The 18,489-nt window shown below is 35.9% G+C and overlaps 2 protein-coding genes across 4 annotated transcripts in view; one reads left to right on the top strand and one right to left on the bottom strand.

The window, feature by feature from the left end:
• pth1r (parathyroid hormone 1 receptor) overlaps positions 1-4,510 on the top strand; it is a 58,237-nt gene extending 53,727 nt beyond the window's left edge. For both annotated transcript variants that reach the window (XM_041993065.1, XM_041993064.1), the window contains exons 11-13: positions 408-549; positions 879-920; positions 1,006-4,510. In XM_041993065.1, coding sequence (XP_041848999.1) covers positions 408-549; positions 879-920; positions 1,006-1,368 — 547 coding nt within the window. In that variant the 3' untranslated portion in view covers positions 1,369-4,510. The remainder of the gene's footprint in view (positions 1-407; positions 550-878; positions 921-1,005) is intronic.
• Positions 4,511-4,599: 89 nt separating this feature from the next.
• tmie (transmembrane inner ear) lies at positions 4,600-17,863 on the bottom strand. 2 transcript variants are annotated; one of them, XM_041993067.1, is made up of 5 exons: positions 17,834-17,863; positions 17,361-17,708; positions 14,545-14,662; positions 10,853-11,002; positions 4,601-4,988 (listed from the first exon to the last, which is right to left on the bottom strand). In XM_041993067.1, exons 2-5 carry the CDS (start codon positions 17,469-17,471, stop codon positions 4,684-4,686), a joined length of 684 nt encoding a protein of 227 aa, XP_041849001.1. In that variant the 5' UTR covers positions 17,472-17,708; positions 17,834-17,863; the 3' UTR covers positions 4,601-4,683. The 2 variants fall into 2 exon arrangements, with proteins under 2 accessions (XP_041849002.1, XP_041849001.1); XM_041993068.1 differs by lacking the exon at positions 17,834-17,863 and having other exon boundaries at positions 4,600-4,988; positions 17,361-17,600.
• Between the last annotated feature and the right edge of the window lie 626 nt (positions 17,864-18,489).

The following is an 18,489-nucleotide window of genomic DNA, read 5'->3' as shown; positions in this document are numbered from 1 at the left end:
ACATCACTATTAACCTCCTCCTCCTTATGGAGAATCAGACAAACAGCATGTTGCACATTATGTCTTGCTGCCATGATGTCCGTCACTGAAATGACCCCTCATGTACCTTTATAATGTTGAGAGTCCCCTACCACCACCCTTCAAACCAAATTTATTAAATTGTAGTTTATTTTATTACATTGCAGGTGTTTGCAGATCTTTTGTCTGTGTCATGGTATTTTCACTGGTGTCAAATGTCATAACTGGTCAACTTTGACCCGAACTAAATGTAAGGGTCAAGTAAAAGCTATTTTAAAGCTAAAATCTCTGATAACTGAACTGGGGCTGCTAAGAGTTTTGAATACTGTATTTTTGTTCTGTAATGTGGATCTGCTGTTTGGTTAAGATTACGATATGTTTCATTACAGAAAACTTTTGAAGTCCACGTTGGTGCTGATGCCACTGTTTGGTGTCCATTACATCATATTCATTTCCATGCCATATACAGAGATGTCTGAAATTCCATGGATGATCCAGATGCACTATGATATGCTTTTCAGCTCTTTCCAGGTAAGGAAATCCGGTAAAAATCCTGGAAATGCAAATTTATCTTTGAGGGTCTTTTATGTCCGCCCTTCAAATCTGATTGACCTCTTTGGATTTAACATGTCCTCAGGATAAAGGTTATCACCAAAAGACAGTTACAGAATTTCAAACCTCTGCATTGTGTAGCTCCTGATTTGTGGTAAGATCCTAATTAAGATGAGGAAAATGGCAGGGGTAACTGATGAGGAAAAATATCAGAGATAATGCCAAATTATACAGCTAAAATGTCATTAAGTGCATGCTAAACGTAGCTGAGTTGTGATAATGTGAGTAAAATTACTATTCTTTTTCAGGGACTTTTTGTCGCAATTATATACTGCTTTTGCAACGGAGAGGTAGGAACTAAAAAAGTTTTACTTTTTAATTTTATTTTTTAAATATACTGCTCTTTTAGGTCTAAATTATTTTGTGTCCTCGAAGGTACAAGCTGAGATCAAAAAGTCCTGGAGCAGGAGAACCCTGGCCCTGGACTTTAAAAGAAAAGCGCGGAGTGGCAGTAACACTTACAGCTATGGACCTATGGTATCACACACAAGTGTTACCAATGTCACTGCCAGGGGACCACTGGCCCTTCATCTTACCACAAGGCTGGGACCAGTGCCTGTGAATGGGCACAGGAACCTTCCTGGGTATGTGAAGAATGGCTCAGTCTCAGAGAACTCTATACCTTCATCGGGGCAAGAGCTCCACATTCCCAAAGAGGAGCAACCTGCTCATACACGGCTGAGGGAGGACGAGAAGCCCTCACCTGTGGTTGAAGAGGAGAGGGAGACAGTCATGTGACATCTAGGGAACTCTGTATTAAGATGAAACATGGAAAGACGCATCATAAAACATTCTCAGGATGATCTGAAGGGGATGACTGCAATCATCAACACTGCCAGTTTTTCTCCTGTGAATCGAGTCAGAACATTGCCAACTAATGGGGCTCAAGGCATAAAGGGTGCATCACCTGCCACAGAAAATGTGTAAAAGGCTAAAACAGACTGTCGTTTCTTAATTCTCCTCCACTGCCATGACTGTTTTTTATCTACATTTGTGTGCTTCTGTGGCAAATGTCTTGTGGTCATCTTTTGTGCATAATTTAAGCAGGGGTTTGGTTTGGTAGGTGCAGCAGTTGCCAAGAACAGCCTTGATCACCTGCTCTAAAACCAGGTGGGTCTTAAGTGCACATGGCAACAGGAACGTGGGCAAGATTTGCATTAAGTGTGTTCCTGGCTTACTACTATTTTGAAGACATCTGTTCATGTTTGGTGGCATTGTATCTCATATGTTCTGCATTGATTTAGATCCACTTCAGTGTAAAAGGGAAGGTACTCAGGTAATGGTAGTCCTCTGTTGTTGCACACCTTTTTTTTTTATATTTTTTTAAATGATGTTTCAGCATACTCTGCATTTCTTTTCAGAGGATGCCGGTGCGTTATGTAAGGCTGTGTTGATTTTTAACAATTTTTTTTTTTAATGTTGTACATTTTCCACAGTTTCAACCAAGTTTTCATTCCTCTAAATATAATAGATTTTGAATGGTAGAAATGAATGTATTGGGTTCACATTTTGAAACGTTTTAACGCATAACCAAAGTAAGAATGCCAATATAGGAATATTTCTTTAAAAGTTGTTCAGTTTTCAGCTCTTATAGAAAATCTATTATGTGTTGTCACAAGCATTTTAAAATATGAAACCCTTTTAAAAATCACTTGGTGCAGCAGGCAGCCTTTCACTCAAGTGGAATATTAATTAAACCAAGAATCCAAGAAAATCTTAATTCTCTGGAAGCAAAAGAGTGACATTTGTGGTGGATATGAAGGTAAAACAGAATCATTTTAAAGAAAATCCAATGATGTGCTGCTTTTATTATGTATATATTCAAGTCACAATGTTTACAAAGATCAGAAATACATTCTAATTGTGAGCTAAAGTGTTAATATTATAAAGCTATTGTAATGTATTTTTGCTCATATGTATGTTTTTAGAATGTTGGTCATCTTTGATCATGTATATAGTCCAAACAGGATTGGTGGACATATTTGCAGGTGACAGTGGGTATTCATACTATTATTTACTAAAGCATTCCACAAGATATTTTTAACTCTATCTTGAAAATTACTGCACTCAACCTGCATGGCTGGCAATGTAGGTCACATCATCTCTTATGCCAAAGAGAAAAGGTATGCTATGCCTTCAGAGAATAAAGGTTATACGGCAAAATAAATTTGTATCATCATCCAGCACATCGTTTACCAGAGCAAATCTTCTTTAAGCTGGAAATAAAGCATTCCTAACTATCTGCAGCTATGAACCAGTGCCATTCATTTTAAAGGCTATCTTAAGGTTATATTTAATTACTTGCCTTGAATTCTCAATTTAACTTAAGATCTAAAATAATTTACCACAAATTAGATTTTTTTTTGTTGTTGTTTGTTTTTCTGATATGCTCTTCACACTAAATTATGATTCCATTTCCCAGATCTTCCGAAGATTTTGCTATTTTTTTAAGGTTTTATCTGAACCTTCTGCATTCAATGCCCAAATTAAAATGATGGATGTATCATTATACTTCTATATCATACTGTCAAACGCATGCCAGAAGAATTAGACCACACTCATAAACACTATCATACTTTTAACTCAGACTATTATACAAGCTGTCTTCAGACGGGTCCATCTTGTACACGTTTTCTCCCTAAAATACCTGCAGTTAAAAGACCAAAACAAACTTTAACTAATGGGATTTATAGTTTGCTCCTTTGTGCAAAAGGATTCCATTGTTTTTTCTAAAAAAATATTGCAAACACAGGTAAGTCAGCTTTACATTGGATCACATTTTATGTTATGATTATTTCTATTTTTGTTTTCTGTCTTGCAAACACCACATGAGTAAGATCTAATACTCTGAAAGACCACATTTCTGAAAATGTTCACTGTGCCCTGCTGTTTTTGCCATTACGCAAGCTTTTCATCAAAAAATATTTCTAACCCATTTTTAGAGATACACTTCTTCAGGGGGGAAATTGATCTGTGGCTGGAAAGACAAAGATAGGGTGAGAGACAACTTTAAAGTGTTGGAGAACACACAATCATGTCATTTAAACCCTTTGACTGAATTATAGAGAACAGTAACTTGTGAAGCATCCACCTCTCATTTGAACTTCTGTCTTTGACAGTCAGCTTTAACAATTCCATGGGAATTCATCACGGTTACAAGAGTGGGTTTAGTGGATTGGCTATATCTATAATTACTGGTGGCTGCAGGCCACAGAGATGGAAAAATAAAAAGTTTGAGTCTGAGTGATGATTTTGTCACTAGATGACAAAGTATTCCCATGCCACACAAAATATTTTCTTTGTATTTAACTTTCAGCCTGTTTTTATTGCGTTCCACGCAGTTTTGTGGAAATTAAATTTGGCTTCATTTTTAAACCCATAAAGGGTTTGTTTTTTGTTGTGTAATAAGATCAAAAAGTATCAGAGCATGAAATATTTTTATCAGGAAACACTTGGAAAATTTATTTGAGCACTTTAATATGCCCAAACTACCATATTCTGCTCTGATTGTAGCTTGTAAAATGATTATGTTTTGATTGATTGGAATTAAGTGTACAAAATGGCCATTAATCATAGAGCTGATGTTGTATTTCATTGTTTTAAATACCTCTCATTGAAGTATAAAGTGTGTTTTTTGTCATTTATTTATCTTGTGCAGAAATGTACTCAGTGGAGCCAACATTAGTCTTCATGCTTTGCAGTATATAGGCTACAGTGTGTGGGCAGTGTTTGCTTCAACACGTCTCATCTTTTCTTTCATTGTGATGGAGGCATGTTGTAAATATCAGTGTAAACTTTGCAAAAAATGTTTGTTTTTTTCTGATCTCTTATGTTCATTGGTGAATTGTGAATAAGACAATAAATCTATAATTCTACTGTATTCTGACTTGCATGACTTTGACTTGTCCAAAAATAATTGTAACACCTTTTCTAATGTTTAAATGTTTTATTTTAAATACATTAATGTATAAATTTCATTTTAGAAAAAAGTGCACAAACTTTTTGCAGTGAAATATGAAATCCTTTTTTTCAGTGTTCATAAGATGGTAGAGTTCACTTCTGAGCTTTCTTGCCTCCTCCTTTAGCACCACCTTTTCCTCCTTTCTCCTCCTTTTCACCGTTCTTCCGTTTGCCATCTCCAGCTTCTTTCTTGGATGTTCCCTTTTCACCTTTTTCACCTTTTTCACCTTTTTCACCTTTTTCACCCTTCTTCTTTGTTGATCCGTCCTTTTCATCTCCTTTTCCCTCTTTGGCACTTTTGCCCTCTTTCTTGCCATCCTTGGTTTTCTTTTCTCCCTTTTCAGCCTCCACTTTTCCAGACACTGTTGTTACCTCTTCTTTTTCCTCTGGTTTTGCAGCTACACAAAAACAAAATGAAAAGGTTAGAGGCTTTCCAATAGCATCAGGGACCATTATGGTCTTGCCTGAAATGGTGAGGGACAATTACTTCAACATAATCTTTTGCTAAGCAGGCAGGTTGTAAAAGTACTTCTCATATAAGCCGCTCCAATAAGCATAATCTAATTATTAATTTAATAGGATTGTTTTAAGTGCACTTCAAAGGCGAGGGGGGAAAAAAGAGAAATAATTAATTCCATATCTCCATCTTCATAACACAAATGGTTATGAGAATCTACAAAGACAAAAGCAAAGAGAGAGGTTTATTTCTTATTTTCAGTATTAGAGAACACTGTCTTTATTTCCTTATAGTCTCCCTTATTTTGAGGTTCGATAACCTGTCTGTCCCGCCTTGGATCATCTATGTTTTAGTATTGTTTTTGTTTTCTTAATAAATAAATAAACTAGAATTATTTGGAGTGCCACAAAGCCCATGTATTTTTATTTTTATTTAATTTTTTTGCCAATGATTGTAGACATTATTTTTTAGTTAAAAGCTCTCATAGCAGAATTATCCCTATCTACCCATGGTAAAGAATCCTTTAAAAAATTCTCTGGATCCAGGCAGTGATCTGGATCACCCCCAAAATCTAATCACTTGTTAATTATTCCATTTCTGAGATTTCCTGAAAATTTGATCAAAATCCATCTCTAACATTTTGAGTTATGTTGCTAACAGGCAGACAGACAACCAACGCCATCATGACCTCTGTCTTGCTGAAAGCTGGTTTTCCTTTACACGTCTAAAGTGGGAAATCACCTAGACAGTCTCCAAGAAAATCCACTAATGATTTCAAGCTCAAGACAATAATCTGATCTTAGCTAAAAAGTTGTATGTATACCTTTAGGCACACAGACATGGTGTTAAATGTAATCTGATAGCCTGATTATACCTGGTTGCTGCAAATGGATGGCTGCGTCTGACCCATTTTACAACCAACTATGAGTCCAATGTTGAAGAAGGTCTTTAGAAAACCTCCAACACACCCTTTGATGACAACATATGAATAAAATGTGCCTAGAAAGTGGGTTCCTACCACATACATAGCTAATGCGATATCTAGTATTCTACTTGTGGTTAAGAGTAATATTTTCAGTCTGCCAAGCCTTATACGAACTCCAGTTCCCTACAGCCTCTTCCTCTTTTCTATGTTTTCTGTGTGTTAGAAATACTAAAGTTCAGATTTATCAAGACCTTAATGTTTCAAACGTAGCTTAATTTATGATGCAGCTAATATATATTGAGACTGTTTTTTTTTTTAATTAATATGTTTTACTCTGCCTGTGAAGTTAAGAAACTACACAACTGATCTTTTTTAAAGGTAAGTGGAGTCTCCTGTTTGTCATATTTTAGAATGATTTATTCCAGTAGCAAACAGTTTTCTACAGTTCATACACACAAAGGCCAAGAAGCTAAATGACTAACACACAGCAAATGTCAAAAGCTGCCAGAGGGCATCGCAGTAAACTTGAAATTATTTTTGTTCCCTGTTTTGATGTTTTTGGTGAACATAGTTGACTTTATATAATCAAGGACAATGTTTGTGTTTTGAAGGAACTTTTGTTTTTTCCTGCTATTTTTCCTCATGCCTCATAGTTTTTAACTGAAGCGCTTTGTTTATGCCCTATTTCTTCCCTCTTCATTCTTTAATTAAATATCAGCATGAGTTTCAGAAAACATTTGGAGCAGGTGCATCACTGCAGCAGGAAAAGGCTTGTCTTGCCAGTTTATATATATATATATATATATATATATATATATATATATATATATATATATATATATATATATAATCCCAACTCTAATTTACATAATTTATAGAAGAGAGGTGTTTTTTTTGCAAACAAAACTGTTTCACATACCTTACATCTGCTATTGTGAAACAGATCCATTTACAATTCCAAGAACCTCTTATTACGTTTCCTGACAGTTCAGCTGTGTCGGGGATAGATGTACAAGAAATATATATGGTGTAAGTCTTTAGTGACACAGAGAACTTTTTAATATTCAGCTACTGGAAATTATGCACTTTGTACTTGGGGAAGCAGCAGGTCTGGAGAGAGCTGATGGAGGATATGTGAAGATGCCAAATTGGTGGAACTGTTCCACAGCTCTTTATTTCTTACTATAGCTATATTTCCAGTCCCTGTTATTTCCTTCAGGGTGTGAGGGCTTTTCAGGGATATGGAAAAAAAGTTAAAATGGATAGAGTCTGAACCTTTGTGGCTTTTTTCTCTGTTTTGAGATTTTGGCTGTGAAAAGGAACAGGCTCATTATTTTTCTTACTTCATACTATTTTTATCCCAAATCATTTTAACAGCTTTGCACATTCAAGTATATCAAAACAAAAAGACATACTCAATGTAGAAGATGTTAAAAAATAAACTAAAGTCATACAGGTTTTTACTTTTACTTCTTTCAAATTGTTGTATTGCTGAATGCAATGTTTTAAGTGTCTTGAGAAGATTTAGTGAGATAGCGGCGGGCATTTCTCCATGCTCATTTTTAACATTTGAAGTGACATACAAAGATTTAGACAACAAATCAAATGATCATTTACTGTGAATAGTTAAGTGAGTAGAAGATTAGCTGCTCTTCAAAAGAAATAATGTCAAAGATGAATGTTTCACTCCTGTGATTTATATAGTTTTTGCAACATTATGGTGGTAAGTAGGAAAGGGACACAGCTGCAATTATTTCACTTCACAAAAACATTCTTTTTAACAAGATCTCAATTCCCTGAGCTTGTTAGAGCTATGGCTTGTTCACAATCATGATTAGGACAGGCCAAGAAATGTAAATTTTAAAGCCTTACAGATACAGTACTCTGACCCTTCAAACGTCATCCTTAACAATAATCAGTCCTGGCCTTTATACAGTTGCCAAACAGAGTAAAAATTCAAATAATGACTGCCTACAAAGCATGAGAGGGCTGAGGGAAGACAGCAAGCGCAGTGTTAGGCGTATTCATGAAGTTGAGGCTTAATTATGAAATGGCAGCCAGAAGGAATTGTGGCAGTCAACTTGTAAATCATAGAAAACCAAGAGAACTTTTTTTTTCTTTTATATATATATATATATATATATATATATATATATATATATATATATATAAGGGATTGCAGAAAAGGCTAAATAAAAAGCCATATTTAACTAGAAAAAAGTAGGGGAAACGTGCATAAAAGACTACAAGATCATCACAAAGCTAAAAGCTTTTTACAGTGATTTGGCAAAAACAAAAAGAACAAAACAAAACAAACAAACAAGAAAAAACAAACAAACAAAAAACACTCATCCATCCATTATCTGTTCGTTCAATAAAGGGTCGCAGGGCAGCTGGAGCCTAACCCAGCCTATAGCAGGTCAGAGGAAGGGTACACCCTGGACAGGTCACCAGTTCATCGCAGGGCAGAAAATAACAAATACATGAAAAAAAAATTAATTAATTAATTAAAGAAAAGGAAGAATTTTTGCATGTTTGACAACTGGTTGTAAAAAGCATTTACAGACTATGATACAAGATGTTTTACAAACACCCCATAAGTTGCCTCAGGCCCTTCTCCTGCTTTGTTATATATAACCTTAAAAGATTTGAATAAAAAAGTAATCTTTCATAAAATATTTGTGTTATCTCTTACTTCTTGCCTTATGGAAACCAGGTCATGTTTTCTCACATTTAAGGTTAGTCATTCACGGTTTTAGATTTTATTTTAACTCAGTTTGAATTTATTTATCTATTTGTTTTAGCATAGCGCTGTAATTAACCATTCCATCATATTCAGCAGTTTCATTGCTGGTTACACTTGAAGAGCAACTACATGATCAATTTTTGATTATTAATTCATTTTACTTTATCTTAAGAGATTTATTTCTTCAGATGTAACCATTAATGTCAGTGCATTATGAGCTCAGCTTGCACGGGAATTGCAGCAATTTACACATTTGCATGGATACGTTGCCCTCCTGTTTAGTTACTCCAGAGGCAAAAAGCAAAGTGTACTTTGTATTGAGCTCAGGGCTGAGATCCACTGCAGAATATGTGTCCTCGCTGTTTTTATTACAGCTGCAGTGAGTATAAACCTCATCTCCAGACCATTTCCCAGCCACATGGTTAATTGGCTATGTAGTTCAAGAGATAAGTGTTTACTCCAAAGCATATTGGATCAGCTCTCCGTGATGGCACTAGAGACGGGAGAGATATGGATGTTTTCACAACAGTGGCTTAATCATATTGTTTTTATTCCCCCTCAAATGCAAACCTTATTTGAATCATTTGTTGTGCAAGAAGAATTAATTTCACAATGAACAATGACTGAACATGCTCACACAAGCGTACAACAGAGATGAGCAGCCGAGATTGATGCCAGTCTATATTTGTTTCCATTATTTAGTTTAAAAAGCCACAGGCAATTAAAGATGGCGGAGATACAAATAAGTAACACACTAAAGAATAGATGTATGAACATTTCAACTGATAAAACCTGTCCTGACAGCAGTGATCATTAATTTACACTAACAGCAGACAGTGTGAACAATCGGCTTTATTCAAAGCTAATCTTCAACTAGGGAACAGACAGGTAAGGTAACAGATATAAATTGTCCACAGACATTAAACATGAGAGGTGCTTCATGCATGATCATGTGCACTGGCTACACATATCACTTTTCTGTCTAAGAATTTCTGAGTAGAAGAAAAAATTTGTTTGCTCTTTAAATTTTCATTAATATGCCTGCATCAGGTACAATATTAATCATGTATTACTATAGGAAGATGGGAACCTTGCAAAATACGAAAGTGCTAACTGCAACAGTCAAGCTTCCCCAAGGACAAAAAATTTGCAATAGTAACATGATGTGTATTTGCAACCGTTGTCAGTTTGTCTTAGACAATGGTTGAAAAATCCACATTGTGTTGCTTATCACTATCAAGGAAAGTATGGGGATTAAAAAACTGTGCTATCTTTTTCTAGCTACATTTAAAAAAGGATGTGGTAAGCAGCTGAATGAGAGATGTATTTTCTTTTGTTTAGACTTTTCCTAAACTCTGCATTGGCATTGGCAGAAAACCAGATGGACTGAATGTGCAATCAAATTGAGCATTTGTGATAAACACATGAAAAGGACTTCAAGAGCAGCTGCCACTGTGTACACTGTGTTGTAAAGCGATTAATCCAAAGAAGGGTGTCAGAAGGAAGATAAGAGCAGAAGAAAAGGATAAAAGCATCATTCCGTCTCTGGCAAAGTGTGAGAAGTGGAGTGCTCCTCGCTGACCCTAGCTACTGAGAGATGACTGCTGCTAGCACTCTGAGCAGGGACCTGCTCAGATACTGTCTGGACTGCAGAGGCATCAGGGTTAGCTGGAGAGGAAGAGAAGAGAAGAGAAGAGAAGAGAAGAGAAGAGAAGAGAAGAGAAGAGAAGAGAAGAGAAGAGAAGAGAAGAGAAGATTAAATTTTAGAAAAACAGAGTGAAAGGCAGCAAAGAATTAGGTTTTTTTTTTACATAAGAAGAAGACATTCGAAAAAGAGAATTTAAAGTCTGAAAAAAAAAGAAATATCCCATCCCATGGTTTAACAGAAGCACAAAGCACATGTCTGTTTCATTGTTGTAGTGGGAATAATGTATGGAAAAGTAATCAAACATTCACATGCTATTCTTCTCTTGTGGAGCAACCTGTGTTTGAAGCTTAAGAAGCAGGGGCGCGAGAAAGCACAAGTCGAACGATTCCATTTAACTACATCAAAGTTAAGGCCCCTGCTTCCTGTTCTTACCAATCCAGTTTGGTCACATGAATATTTGAAACATGTTATGAGAGAGGTACTTACATCCAGGGATCTCAGTCAGCTCATTCAGGGGTGGCACTGTCTCTAATGTGTTGGCATATTTCTTGGCAGCCTGCCTTTGTGCATGTCGTGCCTCTATTTCCTTTTTGGTTCTTGGGATTCGGCATTTGAATATACAACACAGAGTGATAACTGAAGGAGATAAGAACAAAAATATAGACACTGTGAATTTAGCATATTTATCCATAACATTTTATTGAAGGCAATACAACGGTGGTGCCTCAATGCGTGAGATCACTGCTTAATTATTTCTTTTAAGATTTTATGTTTAAAAATGTGTTAGTTTAACTGAATAATCTGTGTGAAAAGGTGTGAGCAGTGTTTGGTTTTCTGATTTCTGTGCCAACACGTTCTGGCTGCTATTTGTGAAACTGTCATGGAATGAAATGTCTTAAATTTCATAGCAGTATACAGAAACCAATAAGCTGCACTGACTCAGTAGTGTTACAAAACTGAGCTTAATTTATTTATATCTGTTAGGTCAGCCTATTCTGTTACCAGGGTGGTAATGACAACACTGTCTATAATATGGTTTAAGATTCATTTATCTTGGGGAGAAATAAAATTAAGATGTATTTGTTTTTTTGTTTTTTTTTATTTCACCTCTCCTCCTGTGAAGGCCTGAGATGGTCTCAGTTCATAACATATATGTTATTATACCATTTATAAAATTATAAGATAATATGGCTGATCGTAAACATGCCGGATCTCATTTAAAATTCTAACAGTTTCTGTTTCATGTTTCATTCTTGCCATATATCTTTCAATTTATATCTTATCAATTTATATCCGTGGTGTACTTTCATACATAGCTGTAATCAGTTTTAAATTTAAAAAGTCTGACCGGCCTCAACTGCAGTGCTTCTGCCCGACTGTCTTAAATGGCTATTTTTTTCTGCCTATGTTTGGCATGTCAAAAGTGGCAAACATTACTCATAACGCATTTCACATAATTCTACATGTACATCTGATGACTATCAGAATTTTTTTAAGCTGTTGCATGTTTTGGGGTGAGACTGTTGGCTGAGAGATGAAACACCCTCTAGAACTATAACTACGGTGGCCGACAGGTGCAAATGCTTTGCAAATACAGAAATGAGGTGCATTTTCACCCAAGAGACAATGGTGAGAAGAACAGAACTGGTGGGAAGTTTGAGCAGAGCGCAGGGAGAGAAACTACATGAAGGTATGTATTTTTATCTATTTATTTATTACATTTGGCCTCAATCTTGTACAATATTAGAAACCCTGTTTTAAGCTATTGACGTAAGCATAGTAGAAACTTTTGGTAATGTAGTTTCTCTCCCTGTGCTCTGCTCAAACTTCCCACCAGTTCAGTTCTTTCGTACTTGAGATCACTATTTTGGTTAATTGGGATCTTTTATTGTTTTCCAGGTAATGTTGTGCAGACAAAGCCAAAAATGTCATTGAGTTAAGTAAGTACAGGCATTTCACCACGTTTCATTCTTTGTTTGAAACAATGTAGTTTGATCCTCTGCTTTTCTCTACTTTCATACACCTGTTACAGTTTCAAATGTAACAATATTAATTTCTGACTTTTATCAATAAATAGTTTTTAATGAATTATCACAAAATACTGATATGTCTAAGGCTACAACAGTATATTTAACTCTTGTTACATCCACCCATCTATCCAATTTCTATACCCAGTTAATCCATGATTCTAGTTTTCTTTTAATAAAATTCTGTTTCTATGACAAAGTTTCTTTTTCCGTCTCCCAGTGAATAAAGTCTGATGTGCTGATCTTCTGATAGTGCAGGCACTTTTGTCCTGATTGATTGTGCTTTGGATACAAGTGATTAATTTTCCACAAAGCACTTCAGAGTCCCCTCAGAGACCTTCAGTCTACACATAATTTGATGTTGAAAAAGCTCTTTTTCTTTGCTCAGAGTAACAATTGGACTTCTGACACTTTCAACTGCAGCAAAAAATGTTCTGGTGGAAATTTGAGGCATATTTACGTATGAAAGGAAAAAATAAAAGCAAACAGATTTACTTGAAGGCTTTAATAAGTCAATTGAATCCACCATCTTCTGCATCCTGCTTCGATGCAGTAGGAAGATAAAGTTCCATAAAATATGTTCTTTTGTGTGAATTTGCTTTAGTTTAATCATGTTGTGGAATTCTTTAAACATCTTAAGGCTTACTGATCCCCCCCTGATGAAACTGTGTCATTCAGTGGAATCGCTCTAAATATTCTGAAAGTTCAGATGTCAGATAACGTGTTGATGTTAATTTATATATATATATATATATATATATATATATATATATATATATATATATATCCATTTAAAGCCGTAATACAACTCAGAAATTCCTTTAATTGGGGTTGATTCATGCCATGACAATCGTGACACTATTACTGTAACACCGGAGCAGGAGAAATACTCCATCTGCTCCTCACTGGAGCAAAATGCTTCCATCTCCACCTGCCTGACAGAATTTAGAAAATTCTCATATTTTTTTGTCTGATTTTCAGCTGGTTGACTTGTTTTCCGACGCGTGCACTCTGTTCGCTGATAAAAAGTTGTGTGCGTGCATGTCTGTGCTTACTGCTGGACACAGAGAGCAGGCGCAGCTACAACATGCCGTCATGTAAATCAGATAAATAGCACCAGACTGTTTACTGTTTGATAAAAGGATGAAGAGTAAACCTGTTTTAGAGGAAATATAAACCATGTCAGATTTATTTTAAACTACTTGCATGGTGACATCACTTCTTCTTGTGAATGTGACTGCGCCCCTTAGCATTAGCTGTTAATATGAGTACCCGCAGTCTTAGCATCAGTTGCTAAGCGGTAATATGCTGCAAAATACTTTACAAGTGAACGTAATTCACACTGGTGAATGAAAACATCTGAACTTGACATGATCTTAGCAAGAGAAGCTGATTTAGGAAGGAGGCAACACAGGAAACCAATTGTGTGTATATATGCTACTATCTCGCGAGTCTGGGTAAGTCATGCAAGAGTAGGATAACTTACAGGAAATAGGGAATATTTTTAAAAATTTATCTCCAAGTTTTATAAATCAGTATTGGGTTTATTTAATTTGAATCAATTAAAATTGATAAATCGATTTTTTAACCCAGCCCTAACATATACAGTATAAAATGTGGTTATTTAATTAATTTAGATTTAAACTGCAAATTGAAACATGCTAAACTAAGTATATATGGTAAAAAAAAAAAAAAAAAAGTACCTCCTAAATATGATAGTGTTAGCATCGATAGAATGTTAGCAGGGTGATTTTTTTTTTTTTTTTTTTTTTTTTTTTTATTTTTAATTGTAGTAGTGCTGAGAAAAACTGTTCATATGATTTTAAACTAAAACCAGTACAAAATTTTTGTTGTCATTTTGTAACAAATCCGAATGTACCTTTGGTATACCAGGTGTGCCTTGGTAAGTGCAACTGTTTAGTTTTTAACATTATGACCCAATATTTGATTAAGTTTAAACTAACACTAATGGCACTGGAAGGAAATTATCAGTTTTTCCTCACATACAAAACAATAATAACAGTTTAGCTAATCACAATGTGATTGATGACATAATTTAGGGCTTTCTTTGGTGTGCAGTTTCTTCTCACAATTGTTGACTACATTGAAGGAGAGTTTGTATAACAAAATGTTTCTGTGAGACATACTAACCTACTGCCAAAACAAACATTGAAAAGATGCCAATGACCTGCCATAACCGCAGCCCCCAGAAAACAACTGTCTCTGAAGTGACAGGGTCCGGCTTCTTTGGAGGATCTGTGGGTAAAAGCTTGAGAAAGAAAAAAAAAAAAAGAGAGAGGGAGAGAGCTCAAATCTTAGGGGAACTCATGCTTTGTTTTCTGTGTGACTCTTCACACTTCATTCAGTATGATCTGTCAGTGAAACCACTGAGTTAGATCTTCAGTTACCTTTCTGGGTGAAAAAATAAAAGTAGATTAAAGGATTGTTTTTTTCTTTCACTTGTGTTAGAGGTACAGAAAAATAGAGAAGAAATGAAAGATACAACTTATTTATTAAAAGGGAAGCTATCTGAAGTTTTTCAGCTTATGTCTCCCATCTAACACACAGCTGAAGTCCTTGTAAAAATTCATCTTTCATTCTAAATAATGAAAGGATCACTGCAATGAAATCATTTCAATAAATGAAAGTAAACTGACGTACTGTTTGTTGATTTTTCTTTTGTCCCTTTTGTTTGTATATAAGCATTTCTTTACTCATTAGCAGCAAATGGTGAGATCAGCAAAGTTGATTCTGCAAGTAGCCAATACAAACCATGTAAAGCTGCTTTCTAGACTGTTCCAGCATGTCCTATAAAATGCCCTCAGAGCTCTTTGTTTTCTCCAGGGCAACATCATGTCGATATGGGATCCACAACAAACATTTCACAACATGTTCCCTGGGCTTGGGCTCAGGGAACAATGAGTAGATCTGTGGCTTTGATCAGGCAGGCTTTCCAGATAAAACCATCATTGGGATTGTTCCCTGTCTACTGTATATTGATTATTTTGATGATGCCAGATTGTTGTGGAAATGTTATACTTTTGTCCATAAACCAGTAGGCAATGCATTAAAAAATTGATGCTTATTAGATTTGCCTATGTGAATGATAGCGCTATCTTTTGAAAAAAAAAAAAAAAAAAGATGGCGCCGACAGGAAAAAGTATCCTGTGTATACATTAAGGCTTGCACAGTTTTCAGGAGATCTAATGTGGAAGTGAACTGATGTACTTTTTGTTAATTTTTCTTTTGTCACTTTTGTTTGTTTATAAGCATTTCTTTATTCATATTCAACAAATGGTGAGATCTGCAAAGTCAATTCTGCAAGACAAAGAATGGGAGATCTATTAAACCATCAGATGTTACCAGAGCTTACGAAATCTGCACAAGCGCAGGAAGAGATTTGTTCATTCATTTTTGTTTGTTTATTTATTTGTTCATTCATTAATTCATTAGTTCGTTTATGTAAGACATGCTAGGTTTCAGCAAGCCAACATGGCAACAATGACAGAAGCTGCTTCAGGGCACATAGTCTTTGACAAGGACACAAGAAGGCCTACGCAGTTAAGCACAAAGCAAAACAAACAAAAAGGCTCCTTTTGCACTGAGTTTAAAAAGAGGAATTAAAACTAATTAGGATAATTAGTACTGCTCTTAAATTACTTTTTTTTCTCTCTTCAGGAGTGATTATGCAAGACTAAACCCCCTCCACTGAATGGGCATTTAATGTATAAAGTTTAGTGGCCATAACCCTTCTAGTTTTCTTTTTGTGAAAATAGCAACAAAACTGACTTCAAGTTGTGACATATTTTCCAACACACAAACAAAACTATAATTAATGATGGATGCTTGGTTGGTTGGTTTGTTTTCTTTCTGGGAAGAGTAAGTAAGGGAGATTTGTAGTAACTGGAAGGGTATTAACATCTAAAAAGAGAAAAATATATGGTTTGTGATTCCACATGGAAGAGCTTAACTGCTAACTGCTTAATTATGAAGTAATAATTTACTAAATTGATATCTGATGCAATTGATGCATTCTGTATGTTAGAATCAGTTTAGTGATATTTAAAACCATTTTTATGATGTCTTTATTGTTGCCTGTTAACATAGATCAGTCCTACATTTTAATGCATATAGTCACTAACCATCTTTTGTTACAAGCTCAAGCATCTTTTACTTGATTTATAAAAGCTATGAAGGCATCATTTGAGCACCCAGAGGGGTGCTGTCTCTAACAGTTTCTTCCTCTTATCTCCTTTAAAAAGCCTATTCGCTGCACATCGAAGTTCTGTGGGTGTGGATAGCCCCTTGGTGAATGGGCTTTTAAACGCATAAATAAAAAGATGTTCTATTATCTGTTGCTTTCTTGTCACTGTACACATGAGCACAATTAAGTACATTACCCTGATAGTTTTTTTTTATTCAAGCACACTTCAGTTGCAGTGTGCAATTTGTAATTTGTTTCTAAAGTTTGAATCTAATGTGGCTTTATTTCATTACTGCAACAACTGACTTGTTTTAGCTTTATAAATGTATGTTTTGTCAGTCATGTGTTACATTCCTGTTATGTTTGCACACAGATCTGCACAAATTGCCCAGTTCCAGAAAAAGTAAAAATGTATTGTCTTTTAGCTGCTATTTTGCATATATAATTGGCAAAGACATTGTGTAAATTTTCTGAAATGTTCTTCTCCTCTGTTCTGCTGAAAGCAAAACAACAGCTGGTTATTCCGGGACTAGACTTGGCTATCCGCATCAGCACCATGTAATCCATCAGGTCTGACTACATCTTCACCCAATGCTTATGGTAAGGCAAGCAACAACTCTGGCAACCAAGCGGATGCCATAAATTACATTCATGCAAGCTACCTTTTAAAACATAGCGAAACACCTGCGCCCATCTCAGGAAAACCCTTGGGATATTTCTGAGAGGGACCTGTGGAGGACACAGTGTGCCATTAGGCTCTTACCTCAGGATCCGGTATCTGTGAGAACACGAAGGACAAACACTGAGACAGCAACACTGCTCCCCAGCCCCACAGTAGGAGCTGAGATGGGGAAACAGGCTGTTCCCCAACCATTCTCTCCCCCTCTTTCTCCCTGCAGCCACCCTGCCCCCTCTTCCCCTCTTCCTTCTGCTCTCTTCTTCTTTCTCTGTCTGCCTGCCTTCCTGCACTGGCGCCGTTTATAGGACAGGACCACAATGGCCCTATAGGTGATTAATAGTGACTGTTGCTGAAGGCCTCCTCCCATCCACAACTGTCTGTTGGCTTCTTTGCTCCTATATCTGTTGCTTTTCTATCAAAACACTGCAGGAACTAAAAGAGAAAAGAAGAAAAAAAAAAACAACACTGTTGGTCACCACTGCAGTCAGCTGAAAACTGTTCCACTACCATGGAGGGAGCCAGCCCCACAGTTAAGGTACATTAATTAATTAACAGACCTGGTGTGGTTTACAGCCAGCTCATCCTACTGTGGACACACAGTTAACTCGGAGAGGGGGGATGGGTAGTGCAGTTGACTATGAGGACATTGACCTGTGCAGGGACAGAGAAGCAAATGGCTGTGAGTCATCCTCTTTATTGCCTCAGAAGGCTGTAGTGAAAAAAAAAAAAAAATCCTCACAGCCTCATCCTTTCAGGGTGGCAAAATATGATAAGCCAAGCTGCTGCTGAGTCCAGTGTTTTCAGTGGGCACTTGCCCAAGGAAAAAAAAAACTGCTTTGGCTGCAGTCACTTGTTTTCAGTTCAGTGAAATTATTTCCAGTTTGTTCTGGCTACTCTTATTTCAGATAATCTTTTCGCTTGAATTTTTCCATTTATTTAAATTTGTCAAGTAAAAGGGTTCTATTTGACAAAAAAAAAAAAAAATACTCAATTGAATATATGAAAAATAAATATGGAGCAGAGGCAAAACATTTAAACAATCTTAGTTTAAGTCTGATGATCTATAAATAAGATTTTGATGTACTTGGGATGCAGCAGGGTGCAAATAATCTTTATATGAAGAAAAAGTGGCTACATTAGCAAATAAACAGGAACAATCCTCCAGACTACTGACAACATTAGAACATTTTAAGGGTCTAATTAGAGGCTTATT

This window comes from Melanotaenia boesemani, chromosome 8 (genome assembly GCF_017639745.1).
Source record: "Melanotaenia boesemani isolate fMelBoe1 chromosome 8, fMelBoe1.pri, whole genome shotgun sequence".
Taxonomy (NCBI): Eukaryota; Metazoa; Chordata; class Actinopteri; order Atheriniformes; family Melanotaeniidae; genus Melanotaenia; species Melanotaenia boesemani.
Note: the sequence above shows the minus strand (reverse complement) of the source record. Positions and strands in the feature narration are given on the sequence as shown.